The sequence below is a fragment of the Quercus lobata genome, chromosome 10, assembly GCF_001633185.2.
Source record: "Quercus lobata isolate SW786 chromosome 10, ValleyOak3.0 Primary Assembly, whole genome shotgun sequence".
NCBI lineage: Eukaryota > Viridiplantae > Streptophyta > Magnoliopsida > Fagales > Fagaceae > Quercus > Quercus lobata.
This window is the reverse complement of record NC_044913.1, coordinates 45,511,995-45,536,085: the sequence shown is the minus strand read 5'-3', so window position 1 is coordinate 45,536,085 and position 24,091 is coordinate 45,511,995. Positions and strand designations below refer to the sequence as shown.

The window sequence follows — 24,091 nt, the reverse complement described above, 5'->3', positions numbered from 1 at the left end:
TGGCACTTTGGTGCGGTTAGTATGGCACTAATAATGTCCATAAAGACTTTGGTGTGGTTAGTATGGCACTAATAATGTCCATAAAGACTTTGGTGCGGTATGAATAGAGATTATAGGGTCTGTTTGGATAGAACTTATTTTGCTGAAATTGAGTGTGTGTTTGGATAGAACTTATTTTGCTGAAACTGAAAACTGAAAACTGAAAACACTGTAGCAAAATAATTTTTAAATGTATGAATAGTATCGTGGGACCCATTTTTAATGAAAAAATTGATAAAAAATGAAATTTGTGGGTCCGTGAACAGTGCACGAATGCACTGTTCTGGTCAAATCTGGTCAAATGTTGCGGCTATGTGAGGGAGAAAACGCGTGAACAAAAAAAAAAAAAAAAAAAAAAGGAGAAAACGTAAAAAGTAAAACGCAAACGCAGCAAACGCAATACAAACAGACCCTGAAAATTGAAAACTGAAAATACTGTAGTAAAATAATTTTTAAATGTGTGAATAGTATCGTGGGACCCATTTTTAATGAAAAAGTTGATAAAAAATGAAATTTGTGGGTCCGTGAACAGTGCATGGATGCATTGTTTACGGAAAACTGGTCAAAAGTTGCGACTACTGTTCATGTACAGGACATGAACAGTAGCCGCTTGCGGGGAAAAACGCGTGCAAACAAAAAAAAAATAAAAAGAAGGGAAAAACGCAAAAACGCAACGAGTAAAACGCAACGCTCTATCCAAACGTTACTATAGTGTCTACATTTTGGAAGGAACGCGTTTCAGTTTTTTTTTTTTTTTTTTTCGCATGCGTGTCAACTGGGGCACAGAAATTACTGTTTACATACTGTTTTGTACTGTTTATATTCTGTTCATCCACTTTCCATGAGTTTATTTGTGACAGTAGAACTCGAAAATGATTGTGTCTGGCATTACTCCACGAGATGCCATTCCATGTACCGTGTTGAATGGGATGGAAGTTAGGACCACTCCACCTACATGCTTATAGACTATAGTTGTAGGTGGAGTGGTTATGTGCCAAACGATCTAATCCGTGTCTCTTTTTGCTTCGGCTCTCCTTTTCTTGGGCAGTGACTTTAGGCGTGTGGTATACCCAGATATCTCTTTTCTCTTCAGCTTGTTCCACACGCCTAAAAAGTCAGTCTCCAAGGAAGTGATGCTAGCTTTTGAGTCTTTTCCAATTACCCCACTAGTGAGGTGTTTTTATCAAGCGTGGGCTGGACCATAGAGGGTATGTGTGATGCTAGCTTTTGAGTCTTTTGTGTGATGCTGTCACTTCAGCATGTTCCACGCGCCTAAACAGTCCAGAAGTGTTTGGTGTATCTGTTTAAAAATAGAGAAAACATTAGGTCCGGACTGGCGTAAAACACTGGTTTTACGCCAGCCAATCAGACCACACCACGTCAGAAAAAAAAAAAAGCTCCCAGCAATAATCCCTCTCCAAACAGCCAAAACCTCTCACGCTGGGTTTTTTAAAAAAATAACTATAAAACACATACTATATTATAAGTTAGACAAGGTTTCAAACTTATTACATTTCTAGCAATTCGAGTCCAATGGACTCGATTTACCCAAAAACATGACGTGGACAAAGTGGGAAATCGAGTTTACTGAACTCAATTTCTATACATAGAAATCGAGTTTAATAAACTCAATTTCTGTGTACAGAAATCAAGTTTAACAAACTCGGTTTCTATACATAGAAACCGAGTTTATTAAAATCGATTTCTATGCATAGAAATCGATTTCAATAAAACTGAGAATGCCATCATTTCTGCTCAAAAAATCTCAACATTACACCCAACAAAAAAAGAAAAAAAAGAACATAAGACCCAGAAATTTCTCTAAAACACAACCCAAAAACCACATAGAAAATCAGAACCCAAAAAAAAGAAAAGAAAATCCAGCCTTTATCACGGCTACTAAATGCAACAAAATACAATCTGAACAAAACACAAACAGAAAATGCAATGAAATCAGAAAATACAATCTTTCTCATAAACTAATGAAATCAGAACAATAAAAAACAAACAAACAATCAAACCCATTTCGATCGTATGTCGTTGGCAGTGGGGAAGAGGACGAGTGGCGGTGAAAGCAGAGCAGACGACGGAGGACGAAGATGACGCGATTCTCTCTCTCGCCTGTTGAAGCACAACGCCGATTTTCCTCTTGGAGATTGCCCCTCTGTCTGTGTTTGATGAGAAGAAATCAAATCCAGATGGTGAACCTCCGCTCCGATGCCGTCGCCCCTCCGTTCCGATGCCGTCGCCCCTCCGTTCCGTCGCCGTCGCCGTCCCAACAACCGGTATCATTTTCTCATTTGATCTTCTATGTGGTTTTTGGGTTGTGTTTTAGAGAAATATCTGGGTCTTATGTTCTTTTTTTTTTTTTTTTTGTTGGGTGTAATGTTGAGATTTTTTGAGTAGAAATGATGGCATTCTCAGTTTTATTGAAATGGCTATGTATAGAAATCGATTTTAATAAACTTGGTTTCTGTACACAGAAATTGAGTTTATTAAACTCGGTTTCTGTACACAGAAATTGAGTTTATTAAACTCGATTTCTATGTATAGAAATCGAGTTTCAGTAAACTCGATTTCTCACTTTGTCCACGTCATATTTCTGGGTAAATCGAGTCCACTGGACTCGAATTGCTAGAAATGCAATAAGTTTGAAAACTTGTCTAACTTATAATATAGTATGTGTTTTATAGTTATTTTTTAAAAAAACCCTCTCACGCTAGAAAACAGAAAAACCCCAAAAGCTCTCACACCATTCCTCTGCTTCCTTCACGCCGAACCTCCACCACCGCCATAGCCTGATCGCCGGAGCCTGAGCTTAAAGAAACAATAGACCTAAAAAAAAAACAGCCTGCTCGCACGCTCACAGCTTCCTTCACGCTCACAAAAAACTTCCTTCACGCCGAACCTCCACCACCGCCACACAGATCGCCAGAGCAGAACGACTTCGAAGAAGAAGAGTTCGCCGGAGCTTGGAAACAAACCGGAGCCGCCGTGAGCCACGATCCAAAGGTTTGTTTTTCATGATTTTCCCTTTTCCCCAATTTGGATTTCGAATTGGGTGTTCGGATTTTTTGTTTGCTTCATCGGAAAGTTTCAAATTTTGAGCATTTCCTTTTTGATGAGAACGGAGGGGTGAGTGTTTGCTCATATCTTGTATTGTTCTAATGAACGATGCTGTGTTGGGTTTTGATATGATCTGGGGTTTGTTTGGTTTTTGTATTAGGGATGTTTGATTGATTTGATTAAGTTAGATTGACTGTTAGATAAATTGGCTTTAGATGTACAATGTGATGGGATTGAGTTTGGAAATGATAATTGAATACTGAAATGGAACTTGCTGTGAAGAATTTGACAATTGTGTTGAAAGTTTCAAAATTTGTTTTACTTTTTCACAAGTGGGTTTTTGTTGGGTTGCTATAGCTGTATTATGCTTATAAGATTGATATTGTGTTTTTTCTGATTTCATTTGTTTAGGTTTGAACTGGGTAAATTTTGGTTTTTGAAGTTTATGTTGGGTTACTGGAGTATTTTTTTTTATGTATATTCATATGTGTATGTGGGTTTTACTTGGTGCAATATTGATATATGTATGTTGGGTTGCTGGAGCTTTTGTATTTGTTTGCTGGAGATTAAGGGCACTTATTAGTCATTGGTATCCACAACAAAATTTTGTTAAGTGTTTGTTCATCTATGCTTGATGCTACTTGGGAAGTCTTGCTAGCTTGCTATTTTGGAAGCAAACAAATTAGCTTTGTCTTCTATAAATGAACTTTGCTATTGCGGTTCTGTTTTGGTTCTGCGGGTTTGTAGGTTGTATTGCTTTGTCTGGCTGGGGCTTATTTGAGGTTCCTTTTGGTTTGTTTTTGTTGGTCTCCCTTTTAAGAGCCTTGTCTGTATTGTTGCTGGTTTGGGCTGGTTCTGTGTTGTTCTGTTTTGTTGTTGGTTCTCCAGCTCTTTCAATAAAGATTCTTGTTTATCCAAAAAAAAAAAAAAAAAAAACACAATGTTAATAGATTAGGAGGAGGGTCTGTTAAATTTGTGCTTCGATGTGTGTGTTTATATTTTTATCTTTTTCAAATCTTTTTACAGCCCCACGTGTTCTAACATTGAGAATAAGAATCACCTCAGTATGGAGGATTCCAGTGCTACATAGCCATGAGAATCAATTACGTATTCAGTTTTTGGTGACTTTGGTGGCAGGGTGGTGAAGCAAGAAATGGGGAATATTGGAAAGAATGTAACTGAGCCGCTAACACACCAAGAAACAAGCAAAGCATGGGACAAGAAGCCAAAGTCTTACATCATCTTCAAGGATCTGCTCAAGAGCATTTTCCTCTACTTTCCTTTGTTTGAATCTGGCATTATTGGAAGGCAGTCGAAAAAGAGGCATAGTTTTGCTCCTCAGGATTGTTTTTGGAGTGTCTGGAAGGAGAATGGCTGCCTATTTGTTTTTTTTTTCTTTTGGGCTTGTAGGGTAGGGGTTAGTAGGCATCAAAGAATTAACTAGAAAATCAAAAAGTAATGATTTGTCATTGAAGATGGAGCATTGATCCCATCTGAAATTTGTACTCACAGCTTTGTTTTCCACAATATCTGTGGTGGAGTCTATACAAGTGAATACATCAAGTTACAGTTATATATTGTTAATACTTCTCATTTCTGTAGTTATTTCTTCTTTGGTGCTTATACATGTACAGCACAGTGAATCAAGTTATAAATTTGTCAAACATTGGAAAGATGAGAAAATGTTTATGTTTCCCGTGTCTGAACTTCCAAACGTAGAAAATACATTACCAAAAAAAAAAAAAAAAAAAAAAAAAAAAAAAAAAAAAAAGAAGAAGAAAAACCTATCACAATTTTTTCTATAAGAGTTTCTAATTAAGAATATATTCACCTGAAATAAAACTTGTCACAATTTTTTCTATAACAGTTCACCTTAAATAAAACCTGTCACAATTTTTTTTTTATAAAAGTTTCTAATTGAGAATACATTCACCTGAAAAAAAAACCTGTCACAATTCAATTCATAAAAGATCATATGACTGACCATACATCTTGATATAAAATTTGTCACAATTCTTTTGGAAAATTTCTAATTGAGAATACATTCATCTAGAATAAAACCTGTCATAGTTCAATATACAAAAAAGATGACCCTACGTTGGAAATACAAAAAAGAAGATGGTTCTATGTCTATCCACCACAATTTAAACATTATATAACCAAAAAATATTTGCTTCCCAATCCATTCTCTTCGACACAAAACTTGTTTGTACGTCAACTTTCTTGGAATTGTTGTAATGGATCCTACATAAAAGAATGTACAACAAAATACAAAAAATAAAATTAGAATGAACAGAGTTAAAAAAAAATTCAATATATTCTAATCAAACGCTAAGTGGTCATACCATAAATGATGACTGGTTGGGATATATATGCATAGTAGATGATGATGGTATGTAGCGTCAAAGGTAAAATTAAAATTTAATTGAAAAATTTTACGCTAATATTACAATTATCATTGACCATGGGTCTGTTTGGATTGAACTTATTGTTGCTAAAACTGAAAATTGAAAACTGAAAACACTGTAGCAAAATAATTTTTAAATGTGTAAATAGTACCGTGGGACCCATTTTTAATATTTTTTAATGAATAAAGTGGTTGTGGGTCCCATAAACAGTACTGCTACAGTACCGCTACAGTGTTATTTGTCCCCCTTTTCTGCAAAACGCGTGAAATGTAAAAAAAAAAAAAAAAAGAAACGCATACGGCAGACGCAGTTTCAGCCAAATCCAAACGGCACCAATAGGAGAAAATTGACATTGGTACATATAGCTTCAAGTACATAAAACAGCTATCAAATAGCTCCAAGTACATAAAACATCTATCAAATAGCTCCAAGTACATTGGTACATATAGCTCCACTCATTAAACTTTATTACATAAAACAACTCCAAGTACATCCTTATTTGCACTTTGGTACATATAGAGAGCAAATTGACATTACAAGTAGGAGAAAATTGACATTACAAGTAGGAGTAAATTATATTTGAAACTAAAAATATTTTAATAGCTATCAAATAAATGATACCAGCTATGTCCCAGAGGCTAAAGTTGACAACGGAGAATTCAATAACCACAGTAAGTAAACTTGTCGGAAAGGCACTTGTAAGAAGCAAAATTGAAAGAAATACAAATCCAAGAAAAAAAAAAAGAAGGAAACAATTCAATCAAGGTTTTAAGTCAAGGTTAAAAAAAAAAAAAAAAAAGGAAACACAAATTGAAAAATTGAAAGAAATATATATAGGAAACAATACAGCAATCCTATCATACAATAAGTAACAAACTCGACTCTGCCCTTCGTACAGTGAAGCAGTCAAGTCAGTCAAATTACGAAATAATTCAACTTGCAAAAGCAGTCCATATTATGTTCAACCTCTCATTGTTCTAAGAAGTGTGTGTGAAAGTCACGACATAAATCAATCCACTTGTCATGTTTGTTTTGTGTGAAAGAGTGCTGTGTCATGGCACAAAATAGTGTTTCTCTAGTTATGTGTAAGAAAGATCTTTGAGTGTATCTAAGCTTCAAGTTTATTGAGAGAGTCTTTGTACCACTATTATAGTTCCCTAATCAGCTCACCAATCATTTTGTCTATCATCATCATATCCTTTAGGACACTCTACAGATTCACTCAATTGCTTCTCTTGATCAGCTCACCAATATTTTACTAAATCACTTCCACTAGGCTGCTTTCGCAATTATACATCCAAACTCGGTATCTCTTAACCCATCTTGAGTTCAAGTTGATTGTTGGAATATATCAAGTAGGCCCATACTATTGAGTACCACACTGCCTTGTACTTTTATACAATAGGTCTATAGGTGTAACTTATAATATCCTAGCAAGGTTAGTAGGCGTATATATAGTGGCTCTCATGCACTTTATATTTAATTTTAATTATATTACTCAGTTTTTTCATTACCAAGATAAATTTAAAAAAAATTAAAGAAACTGTGATACCATCTCTCCTGAGCCACTTGAAGAATGCTACTAGCCCACATATATGCTTAATGTCCTAGTCTTTTTAGTGGACAGTCTGAAATATGAGTACATTAACTTCTAAATTCACAATCCAACTGACTCTTCCTTATCAACATATGTCCTCTAAAGTAATCAATTTGGAGTTTCAATTCTGACCCCTCACCACACACACAGAGAGACCTTAAACCAGTTTAAGGAATTCATAGAAAGAATAAGATGTGTTAACATATTAGAAAGTTTTTTTTAACTTAACCAAAAACAATTAAAAAAAAGAAAATACAAATGTAACAGAAGGCTACAACCTAATTTCTTGCACTATCTCTTTCCTCTTTAAATGGGACATGCCAAGAAACTGATTAGATGACAAAGATTGTAACATGCATCACTTCCATTCATACAAGATTTTCCCCAACTAGTTCTCAGAATTTCCTTGAATGTATCCCAATTCTTCATAAATCCAACACGCAATAATTAATAGACACAACATATATAATCAATACAATTTCTGAACCAATAAGATGACCACTAGTTGAACTGTTGCAACATTTGGACCAGAGTCTTGACAGGTCCAGGACCAATTGAAAACTGAAGAAATAAGAAAGCTAACTCTGGAGAGGATTACCTGTACATCTCCAGCAGCAAATAAACCTTCAACTAAAGTTTTTGCAGTACCCTATACGTACAGCAATCAAAAAGCAATCAGAAAACAGAAAAACCAAAATAGTTCAAAAACCAAACAAAACCCAATCAAACATCCCTAATTCAAAAACCAAACAAACCCCAGATCATATCAAAACCCAACACAGCATCTTTCATTAGAACAATACAAGATATGTGAGAGCTCACATTCAAATTTTCCGGTTTTGAAACCAAATCATCAAAGCTTAGATTAACTAGTAGCAGCAATCATGCAAATTAACTTAATTGAGAGAGCTCACTTTCAAATTTTCCGGACACATAGAAGATTTTCCTCAAATCAAACACACCGAAACCAGACAAACCTTTGCATCGCAACACCATGCTCACGGTGGCTCCGGCATGTTTACAAGCTCTAGCAACGAATCCGGTGACTTGTGTGGCGGTATGCTTCGGTGTGTGGTGTGGTGGAGATTTGGGTAAGAGGAAGTAGAGGGGTGGAAGAGGGAGGAAGCAGAGGAAACCAGAAATTTTTGCCTAACTCGTTTTGGTTCTGATTTGGGGTTTAAGCGAGCTGTACTGTTTAGTGGCGGTGGTGGAGGCGTGAAGGAAGCAGAGGAATGGCGTGAGAGCTTTGGGGTTTTTCTGTTTTCTGGCGTGAGAGGTTTCGGCCGTTTGGAGAGGGATTTAAGCTGGGAGTGTTTTTTTCTGACGTGGCGTGGTCTGTTTGGCTGGCGTAAAACCAGTGTTTTACGCCAGCTCCGGACCTAATGTTTTCTCTTAAAAATATGTGTTGTTATCCTTATGTAAAAATATGTGTGAGTAAAAAAATGTATAAAAATATATGTAATATTATTTAAAAACTGAAAACGTGTGTTTGAGTGGAGAAATTATAAAGTCCTCTGGTGGACCACATCACTTATCTATCATTCCACTAAAAAACTTCCATTTGTTTAAAATTGATGAATCAGTAATTAATTTCTATTTAAAAAAATTTTCTACCTAACAATTTTAAACAAGTGAAATTTTTATAATAAAATGGTAAATCACGTTACTTATCCACCACGTAGATTTTATAATTCCTCGTTTGAGCGGATGTACCAAACACTCCTTCAGTCTCCAGGAAAGTGACGTTGGCTTTTGAGTCTTTTCCAACTACCTCATTAGGGAGGTGTTTTTTTTATCAAGCGTGGGCTGGACCATAGAGGTTATGTGCACCCTACAAAATGCCTATATCAATATTATAACTATTTTCCCCTGAAATCTTGCGGTAATTTTATGGAAAACATGGCAAAAGTTTGTTCAAGACTTATCTTCCTGTCAGCCATTTGCCTGTTCTTTGCTCAGGCCATTATTGCTGATAAGCCAGACTTCAAATATAGTTTTGGGTGTTTAGACAAGGGTGACTATACCAGTAATAGTACCTACAAAGCAAACCTCAATCATCTCCTCTCCACCCTCACTTCCAACACTGAAATTGACTATGGGTTCTACAACTCTTCTTATGGCCGAGACCCTGACAAAGTATATGCAATTGGACTTTGTCGAGGAGATGTTAAGCCAGATGAGTGCCGTAGTTGCCTCTATAACACTACAAATTTTCTCATACAGCATTGTCCCAATCAGAAGGAAGCAATGAGACAGGATGAGTATTGCATATTACGGTACTCGTTCCGCAACATATTTGGGATCATGGATGATGATCCTGTTTACACTCAACATAATGTTAATGATCAATCTGGCAATTTGGATACTTATAATCAGGACCTCAGGACCCTGTTGGATGGCCTAAGAAATCAAGCTGCAGCAGGTGGTTCTCTTCGAAAGTTCGCAGAAGCAAAATCTACGGGAATAAACAACAAAACACAATATGCACTTGTGCAATGCACACCTGATTTGTCTCAAACAGATTGCAGTGATTGCTTGCTTTCGGCATTTGGACAGATTCCTCTTTGTTGTGATGGCAAAATAGGTGCGGTAATTTTTACACCCAGCTGTAATTTTCGGTATGAGGAGTACACCTTCTTTGGCCCCGTAGCTGATATTGCACTACCATCGACCAATACCTCCGTAGCTGATATTGTACCACCATCAATCAATACCTCTGCTGCAAAAGGTACTTTTCCTGCATAATTTCTCAAGTTTCGAAACTAACTAGAATATTATATAACACTTGAAAATTTTTGTGTGAACATTAATTTTTATGATTTTTGCAGGAAATGATGGTAACAAATCTCAAACGGTAGTCATAGTTGGGTCCATTATTGCTTTTGTAGTAGTAGTGGTATTAATAATAATCTCCTGCATCTACCTAAGAGTTCGGAAGCCAAGGGAGAAACCAGAAAGTAAGTTAATTAATTGGTTTATTGTTAAGAAAGTATGAAACCACTGCGGTATTTTATTAAAAAATCTTATAATATGACGAAATACTTATACATGATAAACTAGACATTAACTCATGCATAGACAAACTATTAAAAGTGATATCTAAAAGAAATTATTTGCAAAATTATGGTCGTAGGATGTATTACAATTCATGTAATATAAGTATTCTCTAAAATAAATACTAAATAAACACTTTTTTCTACATATTTTATAACACTATTAGTCATGTAAATTTTCTAACATATTTTAACATAAAAATTGATAAGAGTGTAGAGATTTTATTTTTTTGATAATTCAATAGTGATAATAGGAGTATATTTTAACATAAAAAGCAAACAAAAGCCGTTTTCATGAAAAAATTTGGTTTGGTTTGATTTTTTATTATTATTTATTTTTATAGAGAAAAATTGCATTAAGTTTTATTGGGTCTGAATTCTAAACAATGAAAAGAAACCATAAACAGTCAGACACAAAATGAAATAAAATCTTTACAAAACAAATATAGAGAAAGACGTTAGCTTTGTATACAAATGTTAAAGCCAAGATCCACATACACACACACCAAAAAAAAAAAAAAAAAAAAAAAAAAAAAAAAAAAAACCCAAACAAACAAACAAAATTGAAATAAACAACCAACGATCATGGGCGGCTTTACATTAAGGCCAGGGGGTTCAAATGAACCCCCTGACCTGGCCCAAACAAAAAATTTATATATAAAATTTTTATTTATTTTTTTCATTTTGACCCCTAAAATAAAAATTTGAACACCCTAATCCTAAATTTTGTTTGAACCCAATTGAAATAAGCTTGAAATTTGAATATGATTATCTTGATTTTAATTTCACAATATTTTTACAATAATATGAGGCAAATTGTAACTGCTTTTTATTTGGATCTACAACAAACAATTTTTTTTTTTATCTACCTTTAACAATTGACCACCTAGATTTTGTTGTGGAATTTTTTTGAAAGTATTGTGTCAGTTCCAAAAATTTTGCTTATTCATTAATATATATATATATATATATATATATGAATATTATTTCTATGATTCTGGCTTACTTTGCAGTTGACAACGAAGTGAAGTTGTTTTTCCTTGCACTTTTCTTCTTTATTAATAAAAAAAATTACATCACTGTTACAACCAACACATCTGTACAAATTTGTATCTATATTTGTAATGTTTTCCTCATTCTCGCTATCTCACTGTCTCCCTTCTATTTTTTTTCTTAGTTTTTCTTTTTATATCCAATTCAAAAAGAGTAACTATGTTTATGTGTATGTTTAAAAAGTCATCCACTTCAAACACAAAAACTTATATCAATTACTATTTTATTTTCTTAATTTCACATTTACTCCTAGTCCTACTCCTAAGTGTGTTACTAGTCTTCTCCTTCTTTATCATATATTTTTATATAATTGATATTATATATAAATATAATAAGTTATTATTAACTTGACAAAAATGTATTATTAGTAATTTAATTATATTAGTTTATGCATTCAATAGTTGTTGGCTTACCTATTTTATAACAGTTTTAGACTATTGTATAATATAGTTATATTGTATACTAAATTATATTTAGAATATTATTTTAAATTATTGTATATAATATGGAAGTTTATCTATACAAAAAAAAAAAAAAAAAATTAATCATTTAATTTTTTACTTACTCCTCATGACAAATGACAAATTCCTAACTTTGCCATTGATAACCCCCATAGAGAAAAATCCTGGAGCCACCAACGAAGAAGCTAAAGTTGTAATCAAAATATGCCAAAACTATTTCGAAAACAAAAGTGTGAATGAGAGAATTTTTACCTCGATGGAGAGATCTCAGATCAAAACACCCAGAGAGAGAGAGAGAGAGAGAGAGAGAGAGAGTGCTTAGTATATATATAGAGGCAACGTCCCAAAGAGAGGGATTTCTTTTTCTATTTGGTTTGGATTTTACTTTGATATGGTTTTTTTTTTTTTTTAATCCTAAGTTTTTAGAAAGCTGATGTGTCAAAATTTTAAAATGTCAACAAAAAGTAAAAGACTTTTGTTTTATATAATAACTAGTATTATGTCCTTGCGATGCACAGCTTAATAAAAAAATTATATATAAATTTTAAAAAAATATTTTTTTTGATAATATAATCAAATCTAATAACAAATAAAATAGTAAAAATATTTTTTAAAAATTAAGTTACATGGAAAATGTATATTATGTAATTTTTTATAAAAAAATATATATATATATATATATTATAAAATATTTTTAAAAATTATGGCAAGTTTTAAATTTCTAAAAGCTCTTAGTAGTATAATTGTAATATATATGTATGTATGGCACTTAAAAATCTTTTCATAATACTTGCTAACATGTATGGTAGCGGAAGTATTAATCATATATAAATTTCTTATATATATATATGACTAAAAACAAATTCCATAAATTACAAAGATGTAAGTATTTAGACTGCAATGTAATGTTTACATATAAATTACCAGTCATAGCCATTTTAATGTTGCCATAAGTGAGGAAATAATCAACATAATCAATGAAGATTTTGGATTGTAATCAAATTAAGAAGAAAATAGATGATGAAAAAAATTTGTAGTGTAATTAAATTAAGATTTTTATCAACTTAGAAATTATAAGAGAAGAAGATAAGGAAAAAAAATTATATCTTTTTTATTTTTTTATTTTATGAATAGTATTTTTTTTTTTTATTGATTGAATTTAGCATTCTTAAATGGTTTTAGTTCAACTCAACTTCTCTTAGATTCAAACTTAATCTGTGGAGGTGTGAAAAATAATCATGTTAACTCAATCATATATCACGTTGCTATTTTTTTTTTTTTTTTTAATCCAAAAAATTGCAGCTAATAGGTGTAATAATATAATTTAAATGTAAAAAAGAATTAGATGAAGATGAAAACTAAGAAGAAATAGATGGAGAAAATAATTTGGATTGTAATTAAATTAATATTTTTATCAACTTAGAAATTATAAGAGAAGAAAATAAGAAAAAAAAAATTATATCTATTTTTTAAAATATTCTATAAATATTGCTGCAATTTAAGATGCATTAGACCTCTTTCTTTTCTTAGTGTAGTATATAGTTACTGCAATTTAAGATGCATTAGACCTCTCTTTTTTAGTTAGTATACGGTTGTTGCAATTTAAGATGCATTAGACATTTTTACTTAAAGAAAAAAAGAAGATGCATTAGATTTTTTTTTTTTTAGTGGAGTAATTAAAAAATAAGAATTAGATTACACTACGTCTACGTTGCTGCAATTTAAGATGCATTAGAATTTTTTTTTTAATGTAAATTTTATCTTTTTAAAATCTAAAAATTAATCTATTATTATTATTATTTATTTTTTTTTTTTTGCAATTTGGTGCCGCCGCTTGGCACAACCACGGCGCCTAAGTTCAACTTTTATTATATAGTATATAATATAGATAAAAAGGTCATTTATCTATTAAGAGTACATTTAAAAATAGTATTGTACCATTCGCATTAACTTGTACAAAAATTCACGTCTATTTTAGCATAAAACCTTACTTTTTCTATTCTACATAACCACTTTTCAAAAACATACACATTAAATTATTTATTCTACACTCTATTTTATTTAAATAAACACTTTTCATTCTTTATTTATTATTATCTTCATAAATAGGGAGAGAGAGAGAGAAAGAATATGATGTGAGTAAGAGGTGAGAGAGAAAAAAATTATGAAATACAACATTATACACAGTTACAAATGTGATAATACATAACATATGAGTCAATATTGATCTATTTTCAACATATTTATCATTTTGCCTAATTAACTCCGTCCATCTTTTCAACATACAATTCAACGGTGGGATTTTCAAAATATTAACTCCAAAAAAAGTTATTAAGTTATGTTATTGAGGTAATATTTTGAAATTTTCATCATTGGATTGCATATTTTCTGTGTTTTTATCATGTTAAATTTTACACTAATCAAATATTATTTACTATTCTATCCATAGACGAACTTTTTATGCATAATTTAAAATTTAACCAATTTATGGATAAGGTAGTTATTTATCTCTGGTCATCTTAAAATTTCATATGCATAAAGGTTATAAGAAGAAGATGTAATCTAACAATAAATATTTTAAAATTGACAACCAATAAAAAATTGAGTGGTGTAACGTTTCTAGAATTTACACAAAGTATAACTTGATCTTGACCTTATATATATATCCTTCATGTTTGCGAATAGTAAATAACATTTTATTAGCACGAAATTTGGTAAGCACATAGATAACTTGTAATTTTCAATGGTAAAGTTTTCAAATTATTAAATTAATAAAAAGTTATTTGATGATCTAACACGTAATCTAACCGTAATAAAGTTCAACTTTTTTTTTTTTAAGAAGACAATAAAGTGTAACTTGATAATGACTGTATACATTATGTGTGTGTGTGAATTTTAAAATTGATATGTTAGCTTAGGAGATTCAAAAAAAAAAAAAATCTTAAGGGGGGCTCATAATTTTGGGACCAAAGTATAACAAGCAAAATTTTGATTATATTTATTTAATAAAAAATATTTTAAAAACAGTGCTCCTGGGGAAAAAGTTTTTTACGGATGAAAAAGGCAAAAAGGAAGATGGAAAAAAAAAAAAGTTTAAAGGGTATTTTAGTCTTAACGGGAGTATTTGAATTTTTTTTTTAAAATTTTTTTTTTTTTATGCTTTTCTGACATTCACCCAAATCTGTTGTTGTTTCCTGTTCATCATAAAATGCAGGGATATGTTAGTCAATTACTATAGCTTAACGAATGCCCCTGGATGCACATAGGGCGATCCATTCCATAAATTAATGTTAAATTAAATTATATATTTGGTAATTAATGATATGTAACATTGTAAAACTTATGTAGCAAAATTTATAGCATTCTAAACACCACTCTATTGATTTTTTCTTTTTTTCTTTTTTTTTTTTGGATAAGAAAACAAAAACTTTTATTTAGAATGGGAATCAAGTACAAATATCATGGGCACATGCGTGCTCAATTAAACGAGGACACTCCTCTAGCCATGCAACGTAGCTCTCTACACCACTTGCGAATTGGGCCAATAAGTGGGCAGGGATATTTCCCTGCCGTTTGGTATGGGAAAAGGCATAGGATCTAAAGTTTCGTACAAGATGTGACAGTCCAGATACAATATTTTGCACAGACGAAGACACCTCACTCACACCTTTAAGTGCGTTGCAGATACGGAGGGAGTCGCCCTCAAAAGTGACATCTCGAACTCCCACATCCAACGCGAACTGGATAGCAACCTCTATTACTTTGGCTTCAGTCTCCAACACACCTAATGGACGAGCGAGCTTTTGGCTTAAAGCAGCAACCACTTCTCCTGCCGAGTCACGTATCACCACCCCAATACCAACCTGCTTCCATTTGGTGAAAACTACCCTATCAACATTGACCTTGTAGCTACCTAGTATTGGAGGACACCATTTGGTTTCCTTTGTAGGCGCCGCTCTCATGGGTTGTGGTTTCTCATTCACCACCTGAAACTCGTCCAATAACCTTAACGAGCTTCTTATGATAGCTAATCCATTTCTGCGCACTCCACCATGTCGTCTCTCATTTCAGTATTTCCATATTCCCCAGCACAACATGATTGTACGCTCCACCAAGTCAAGGCATGAGTTCGACCATTGTTGTAACTTCCACAACGCATCTATGAACTTCCAAGATGGGTTGATTTCGATAGGCAAAATCAGCTTATTGGATGATCACACCTCCTTTGCACTATCACACAACCAAAAAATATGACATGCAAATTCCCGCTCTTTCCCACAGGATTCACACAGATTATCCTTGGTGATGCGTCTCTTCCATAAGTTCTCCTTTATGGCTAAGATGTCTCTACATGCCCTCCATGCAAAGTGCTTGATCTTGTTCAACACCCGCATATTCCAAAGGTCCCTCCAAACCTGTTTCAGGGCAGTAGGATTTGAGCTTTCAGGAGAGTTCCTTTTAGTTGATATGTCTTGGGCTAGCCTATATGCACTATTTACCGTAAACTTCCCGTTCTTACTTTCCACCCATATCAGACGATCTCTAGCTCCATGTGTGCTTAGAGAGATGCTTAATATTGCATCCATATCCTGGGGGAGGAAAACTTGGTGAACCAAGTGCTCTTTCCATTCCATTTGGTCACCATCAATTAGGTCACAAACATGTGTCACTTGTAGGCCTGGATTCTCGGGTGTTACTACCCTATATGTGCTCGAGTTATGAAGCCACTTGTCTTTCCATATCTGAACTTGTTCACCATCCCCCACTTGCCATCTTATGCCTCTTTTAACCACTGCTTGAGTTGCTAATATACTTCTCCAAGCGAAAGATGGTTGACTTCCTAAGGTAGCCTCAAGAAAATTACACCTTAGGAAATACTTAGCCTTGAATACTCTATAGAAAGTGAGGTTGAGTTAGTCTGCAATCCCCACCCCTGCTTCGCCAATAAAGCCAAGTTGAACATTTTCAAGTCCCTAAAACCCATTCCACCTTTTTCTTTCGGCAGACACATCTTCTCCCAACTCATCCATGCTAGTTTCTTCTCTTCCTTCACTTGTCCCCACCAGAATTGTCTTACCATTCTGGTCAGCTTGTCACATAGAGTATCAGGTAGCTTGAAGCAACTCATTGTATACGATGGTACTACTTGGGCAACTGCCTTTATCAGAATCTCCTTCCCTGCACTCGACAATAATTTTTCCTTCCAACCCGCTAGTTTATTCGACACTCGTTGCTTCAACTGGGCAAACGTGTTCCTCTTAGACCTACCTACCAAGGATGGGAGTCCTAGGTAAAATTCATGTGGTTTTATGACCTGCGCACCAAACATCATCTTAATTGTCTCTCTAACTCCGTTGGCTGTATTATGGCTAAAGAATAATGAAGTCTTATTCCTATTCAATTGCTAGCCCGAGGAGGCTTCATATACCTGTAATACCCACTGGATTTCCTCACATTCCTTTACTGTGGCCCTCTCAAAAATCAGACTGTCATCAGCAAAAAATAGGTTTGAGATTCTAGGCCCCCTTGCTGATGCTGCAACACCCCTTGGTTCCTTCCTTTAGACAGACTTGTGTAGTAAAGTAGATAATCCTTCAGCACAAATAAGGAATAGGTAAGGTGACAGCGGGTCCCCTTGACTTAATCCTCGAGTTGGAGTAATCTGACCATAAGGCTTCCCGTTGATGCGCACTGCATATGTAACAGATGATACACATCTCATGACCAGTCGAGTCCAATTCTCATGGAAACCCATTTTGGCCATTATTTGTTGTAGACAGCCCCATTCCACCCAATCGTAGGCCTTACTCATATCGAGCTTCAAACCCATCTCCCCACATTTACCTTTCTTCTTCCTGTTGATATGGTGCATCAACTCATAAGCCACTAGCACGTTATCAATGATGAGTCTTTCTGAAACAAAGGCACTTTGATTCTCACATACTATATCCTGCAAAACCAATTTCAGCCTGTTCGCCACTGCTTTGGATGCTAGCTTGTAGGCCACATTACACAAGCTAATAGGTCGATAGTCCATCACTCTTTTAGGATTTTTAATTTTGGGAATGAGAATGTGGGTTTCATGAAACTTAGGAGGAGCTGCACCATTGTTAAGAAAATCCAAAATAGTCTGTATAACAATAAAGTTTACAGTAGGCCAAAAGTGCTGATAAAATAAGGGGGGCATACCATCGGGTCTTGGTGCCTTCATGGGGTGCATTTGCTTCAGAGCTTGCTTAACCTTAGAGGCTTGGAAGTCTTGTAAGAGTCTGGAATTCATCCTGTCTGTCACTTTGGTATGGATGGCATCAATAAGCTTAGCACTGACATTCGGTTGAGAGGATGTAAAAAGTTGCTCAAAATACTCCACAAAAATCCTCCCAATCATCTCTTCATCCTCCTGCCAAGCGTCATTAGAGTTCTTGATTTGGTGGATGGTATTCCGTTGGTGTCTGTTAGAGGCCTTGGCATGAAAAAAGGAAGTGTTATGGTCCCCTGACCTCAACCAACAATTTATCGACCTCTGATGCCACATATCTTCCTCAACTACCATCAACCAGTTCAGCTTTAACTTCGTTGCATGAATCTCCTCCATTTGTACAAGAATCATGACTCCTTTCAACCATTGGAGTTTTTTCTATAGTGCTGAGATCTTCCAACCCACATAACCAAATGTGGTTTTGTTCCAAGTAGAGAGTGACTTCCTACATTCATCTAAGCACTGTGTGAACTAGTGTTGGGTGCCCATACTCCTTCCTCTCTCCCATGCATCATTTACCACTTCCTTACATTGTTTGTCTCTTAGCCACATAGATTCAAACTGAAACAACTTTGATCTTCGAGGCGCTCGCTGTCCAGTTTAGGGGGTTTTGAGTACCAACATACTGTGGTCCAACATTGAGGTGGCCACATGGTATAGCCTAACACTCGGGAACATTGTCATCCAATCCAACGATACCAAAGCCCTGTCCAGACGTTCTCTGACCCAACCTCATGCCCCCATTCTCCTGCTCCGAGAATAATCCGCTCCAATATAACCTAAGTCTCGAAATTTGCTACGGTTTATTGTTGTCCTAAAATTATTCATCTGCCATTCTGGCCTTAAACTACCCCCCACCTTCTCCCCATGGTGTAGTATTTCATTAAAGTCTCCTATGCAAATCCAAGGTAGAGCATATCTTCTTTCCAACTCCTCCAACAATCTCCATGATTCCTCCCTTTTACCAGTTTCTGGATGACCATAGAAGCCGGTAAACCTCCGCTTTTTGTTACCTTGATCGTCAGTAACTATAGCATCAATATGGTGAGGAGAGTAAGTTTGAACATCCACCTTCGTAGAGCTTCTCCACAAGAGTGCCAGACCCCCTCCCCGCCTTACACTCGGTACTACTAGACTCTATTGCTGATCCAGTTTGCTCTTGATTCCATCCATTTCCGATACTACAAGCTTGGTCTCAATAAGAAAGGCCAAAGTGGGATCTTCCTCCAAAACCACCTTCTGGAGAGCTTTAACTGTGCAGGGGTTCCCAAGCCCTTAACAGTTCCAGTATACTGCACTCATTGCTCCCGGCGGGGCTATCCTGTAGCTGCTGTCGATCCCAGTTGTTGTGCCATGAGTTTACTGAGCACCGAGACCTCCTCTTGTATTTTCTGTTTCTTTCCCACATCCACTTCCATTAAGATTTCTTTCAATGGCGAGTTAGCTTCCTCTTCGGCCCACCATCCTTGTTATCTGTTACCTCCACCATATCCTGGACTCCATCCACCCTATGTTCGTCTCCCCTTTCCTCCTGCATGAAATTTTCCTTCCCCACCACTTCATGCATGTTTTTTCTTTTTCTAAACATTGCTTGACATCTCTCTTGTCACTATCCCACCTGATGCCTTCGTGGTGTATGACCTTAAGGAAAATAAGCAACGGGCTGAGTTTATCTCCTGGCCCTTAGTAATGGTATGAAAAGAAAAAGACTCAAAAGCCAAGCCCGTCTCACTTAAGCCCAATATGGGAGTGAGCCCAACCTTGGGGCCTGATTTCTTGTCCACCTCTGTGATAGTATTGTTTAAATTTAAAAATCCCATCTTCTTCGTCTTGCACTCCTCAATATCCGGGATTGGATCTGTTGATGGTGGAACTACCATATTCGGAGCAGCACCTGTAATTGCGGCGACAATCTCTCTTAATTGCTCCTCGAAAGTCGCGGGATTCAGATTATGAGAGATCTTCGCCACTCCACGTGAACGCCACAGTACTGGGCTTGCCGTGTCAAAGTTAGAACACCACTCTATTGTTATTTAGTTTATTAAAATAATTTTTTTTTAAATGATTAATTTAAGATTAATGATTACCACATGTAGTGTGTTTGCACACATAAGCTGAAAATACAATTTCAATTAAAATTGTGATTTTTTTTTTAATTTCACAATTATAATTGAAATCATGTTTTCAAAATATAATTTTAAAGGCTGTGTGTAATAATAATTAGTCTTAATGTTTTTTTAGAATACTAAATATTTTAACACACACACACGGGGAGAGGGGAGAAGGTTTTTTAAAGAAACTTACAGTGGTGTATATCAAAAAGAGCATAATGTTAAACTACTACATAATTTGGTGAATATTTCTTATAAAATGATACTTAGCTTCCACCAATTAACTTTCAATATGTTTGGTCAAGAAATGACTTCCATTAAAATAACTAGAAAATTATTAAATACTACTCTATTTGGCATCTAGACTTTCATAAATAATTAGGTTTTGAGAGGTTAGACAAAAAATTTCACACCCAATTGATGTGGCAAAGTGTTTGTAGTAGGTAAAATTAATGTCGGTTATGGGTCCAGCTAAAAACAAGTATATTTTTACCAATTCAGCTATTATAAAAAATGTTATGAAATTTGTTGTGCGCATTAATATTGCCTGATAGGCTATTGGTGTTGCATGCACGTATTTTAAATTGTGTAGCTCTCTAAATAAGACACTAATAAAGTCTTGTTCAGGCCAAGCAGTGGAGGAGATTGGAAATGCGGAATCCTTGCAGTTAGACTTTAAAACTATTAAAGTAGCAACAGATGACTATTCTAATGCAAATAAGATTGGAAATGGTGGATTTGGTGTTGTTTACAAGTTACTGTTACATTATCATTAACTTCAAAAAGAGATAATTTAAGAGTCATGTTAACGAGTGTCTTTAGGGCACTTATTAATAATTCATTTTAGGAAAATTCTGATATCACTTTTATAGGAAATGAAAAAAATCGTCAAAATATTAATTACTTTTTTTTTCATTTCTTATAAAAATTTTCTTTAAATAAATTATTAACCAATGTCCTAACACTCGTTAGCATTTCTTATAATTTAATGGACAGACCAGCCTCATGATTGAAGTAGGCTATTGGTTCAAACAGTTTCCTTTCCACCCCATGGATTTGGCTGCTGGGCCATACAATCCGACCGGATTAACCGAAAACCGTCTACCAAAATGGTTCTTTAACTCTAAAAACTGGCTCATGCAAAAAAATCACTGAACCGTGTGAATCGCGGTTGAACCTTCAGATTTGAAAACCATGGATGGTCCTCGCAGGTTCAATTAAAAGCTTTTCTTTCTTCCTATTTTGGGTACTTACAGGCTCAGCCATTGTTGAATCTTCATTCTTCAACCTTGGACCTTTAGATCGCGCCACCATTTCCTCTTATTCTTCTTCTCAGTCTCGCCCGCTCTCTCTATCATGGTTTTGGTGACTGCTGTTTCTGCATTTTTCTCTCTGCGTTTTTTTTTTTTTTTTTCCTGATTGTTGTTTCTGCATTTTTCTCTCCCTATGCGTTTTGCCTTTGCACTCTGCTGTCTTCTGGTCTACTCTGCCAATGATCCATGATGGACAACTTGCTTTTCAGTCATCCACTAAATAATTGTTGTCAACCACTTTCTTTTTAAAATGTTATTGGGCTTTGTTCTTCATTTAATCAAATATTTTAATGGTCTGTCCGCCAACTCTTCTAATTCTAGCGTTCCAATGGGCTTGGGCATAAAAAAATTATTGGGTAGTGAAATGGGCTTGGGCATAAAAAAACTATTGGGTAGTCAAAAGGCTTGAGCATGACTTAAGATAATTTAGACATAAGCTCCCAATCCTTCCATAAAAAAGTAATTTATTAAGCTCTAACAAAAATTATTTATATTTGGTTAGAATTTAATATTTTTTATTTGCCTTATGGAAGTTATGATATAAAAAAAAAAAAATTGAAAGATAGATCTTTATACTTATTTGAACGGTTTTACTTAATATTTCTATTTTTTTACTAATTTAGTTTATTTATTTATATTTTAAATAATTATTAAATTAATTATAATATCATTAAGGTTCGACCTCAATTCAATCTCAAAAATTTTAAACTTCTCATTTTTACGGTTCATTGAACAATCCGGTTTCAAAACCATGACCCACCCTCAACCCAATTGGAAAAGTATGTATTTAGGATCCACATGTCAAGTCCAAATGGTTAAATATGTTTTAACCTAATATGTTTTCAGGGTAAACTCTCCAATGAACAAGTTATTGCTGTGAAAAGGCTTTCAAAAAATTCAGGACATGGAGATCTTGAATTTAAGAATGAAGTTTTGTTAGTGGCCAAGCTTCAACACCGAAATTTAGTTAGACTCCTAGGATTTTGCTTGGAAGGAATTGAAAGGCTTCTAATTTATGAGTTTGTGCCCAATGGAAGTCTTGATCACTTCATTTTTGGTATGATTTTATTTCTACCTTTATTTCAAATTATATTCATTGTAATTTTTTTTTAACATGTCTTTTGTGGGTAGATTTCCTTCATATTTTAATCCAATATAAAATATTTGATTGAATATGTAGATCCAATAAAACGTGAACAATTAGATTGGGCAAGACGCTATAAAATCATAGGAGGCATTGCTCGAGGTCTTCTCTACCTTCATGAAGATTCTCGACTTCGTACTATTCATAGGGATCTCAAAGCAAGCAATGTCCTATTAGATTCTGAAATGAATCCAAAATTTTCAGATTTTGGTATGGCAAGATTGTTTGAACTTGATCAAAGTGAAGCCAATACAAGTAGAATTGTGGGGACCTAGTAAGTTTCATACTCTTTTTGTATGACAATCTAGTATCTTACATAGGTATACTTTATGTTTACATTGTACCAAAAGAAACAAAATGAGAGTATTAATAAGTATTGTTGAAAATAATTGTGTATGTGCAGTGGATATATGTCTTCGGAATATGCAATGTATGGACACTTCTCAGTAAAGTCTGATGTCTTTAGTTTCGGTGTGCTAATGTTAGAGATAATAAGTGGACGGAAGAATAGCTCCTTTGGAAATGGAGAGAATATTGAGAACCTTTCAAGCTATGTAAGTATTATTATTTTTGGGTCTAATAACACATAAATCCCGTAGGTAGGATTCCCTGTTCAAACCCCATCATGTGGTGGGATAGGGGGAGGGGAGGATTAAACTCCTCAGCGGGAGTGGATAAATTTGAAAAAATACACTTAGCTTTATGATGTGGAGTATTCTACCCGTTGGCCTTGGTACCTATTAGTATGGCACTAATAATGTCCATAAAGTAAAATTATTGGTGTAGTTTGTATAGCTAATTGGCTTTAAAGGAAAGCAAGAAATACATCCAGTTGTGTAGCCTAAATATATTTCTTTTTAAAACACAAAATAAAATAATTTTCTCTTGATTTCTAAATTCGTCAATTTAATTTATCTTGCAGGCATGGAAAAATTGGAAACACGGTATAGTTTCAAATCTTGCAGATCCCACATTGGAGGCAGGTTCAACAACCGAGATAATGAGATGTATTCACATTGGATTACAATGTGTTCAAGAAAATCTAGTTGATAGACCAACTATGGCATCTGTTGTTCTCATGCTGAATAGCTACTCTATTACTCTATCAATACCTTCACAACCTGCATTTTTTATGAATAATGGTACTAAATCAAACATTTGCTTGCAATGCGAGCATGATTCAAGGTTGACAAAGTCAAATCAATCTAAAAGTAGCTCTGACCAAGCTTCGCTAAATGAGGCATCAATCACAGAGCTATCTCCTTGCTAATGTTTAATGAATTTGAAATGTAATACTACTATTTTCCTTATTTATTTATTTTAATTGAAGAATACACAATATATGAGTTATTGATGATATCTTCTCAAAAAATAATAATAATAATAATAAAAAGAGTTATTGTTGATACATTAACAATGTAGCATTCTTTTCAAAACCCAAACTATTTAGTGACCCAAAAGAAAAAAAAAAAGTTAGGGATGTTTTTGGCTGTATTACATATGCCATTTGATTGCCAAAGTCCTCAAACACCATTTTTGATTTGCTTTCCTTATGTTTCAGATCAGGAACTGAACCAGGATTCAAAC

At 34.4% G+C, this 24,091-nt stretch overlaps 1 protein-coding gene and 2 long non-coding RNA genes across 3 annotated transcripts; 2 read left to right on the top strand and 1 right to left on the bottom strand.

The window, feature by feature from the left end:
* The first annotated feature begins 2,755 nt into the window (after positions 1-2,755).
* On the top strand, positions 2,756-4,698 carry LOC115965794. Its single transcript, XR_004086155.1, has 2 exons — positions 2,756-3,051; positions 4,243-4,698. It is a non-coding gene; the product is annotated as an uncharacterized LOC115965794 (long non-coding RNA).
* A 367-nt stretch (positions 4,699-5,065) lies between these two features.
* Positions 5,066-8,465, bottom strand: LOC115965793. The gene is made up of 3 exons (XR_004086154.1): positions 8,025-8,465; positions 7,709-7,759; positions 5,066-5,349 (listed from the first exon to the last, which is right to left on the bottom strand). It is a non-coding gene; the product is annotated as an uncharacterized LOC115965793 (long non-coding RNA).
* Positions 8,466-9,008: 543 nt separating this feature from the next.
* On the top strand, positions 9,009-23,791 carry LOC115965788 (putative receptor-like protein kinase At4g00960). The gene is made up of 7 exons (XM_031085090.1): positions 9,009-9,838; positions 9,939-10,067; positions 20,675-20,802; positions 22,207-22,417; positions 22,541-22,778; positions 22,908-23,058; positions 23,427-23,791. Exons 1-7 carry the CDS (start codon positions 9,010-9,012, stop codon positions 23,772-23,774), a joined length of 2,034 nt encoding a protein of 677 aa, XP_030940950.1. The 5' UTR covers position 9,009; the 3' UTR covers positions 23,775-23,791.
* Positions 23,792-24,091: the final 300 nt, after the last annotated feature.

Coding starts and splice junctions, on each gene's coding strand:
- LOC115965788 (XM_031085090.1), top strand. CDS start 9,010: ATGGCAAAAGTTTGTTCAAGACTTATCTTCCTGTCAGCCATTTGCCTG. Junction 10,068..20,674: donor GCCAAGGGAGAAACCAGAAA/GTAAGTTAATTA, acceptor AGTCTTGTTCAG/GCCAAGCAGTGGAGGAGATT. Junction 22,418..22,540: donor TCTTGATCACTTCATTTTTG/GTATGATTTTAT, acceptor TTGAATATGTAG/ATCCAATAAAACGTGAACAA.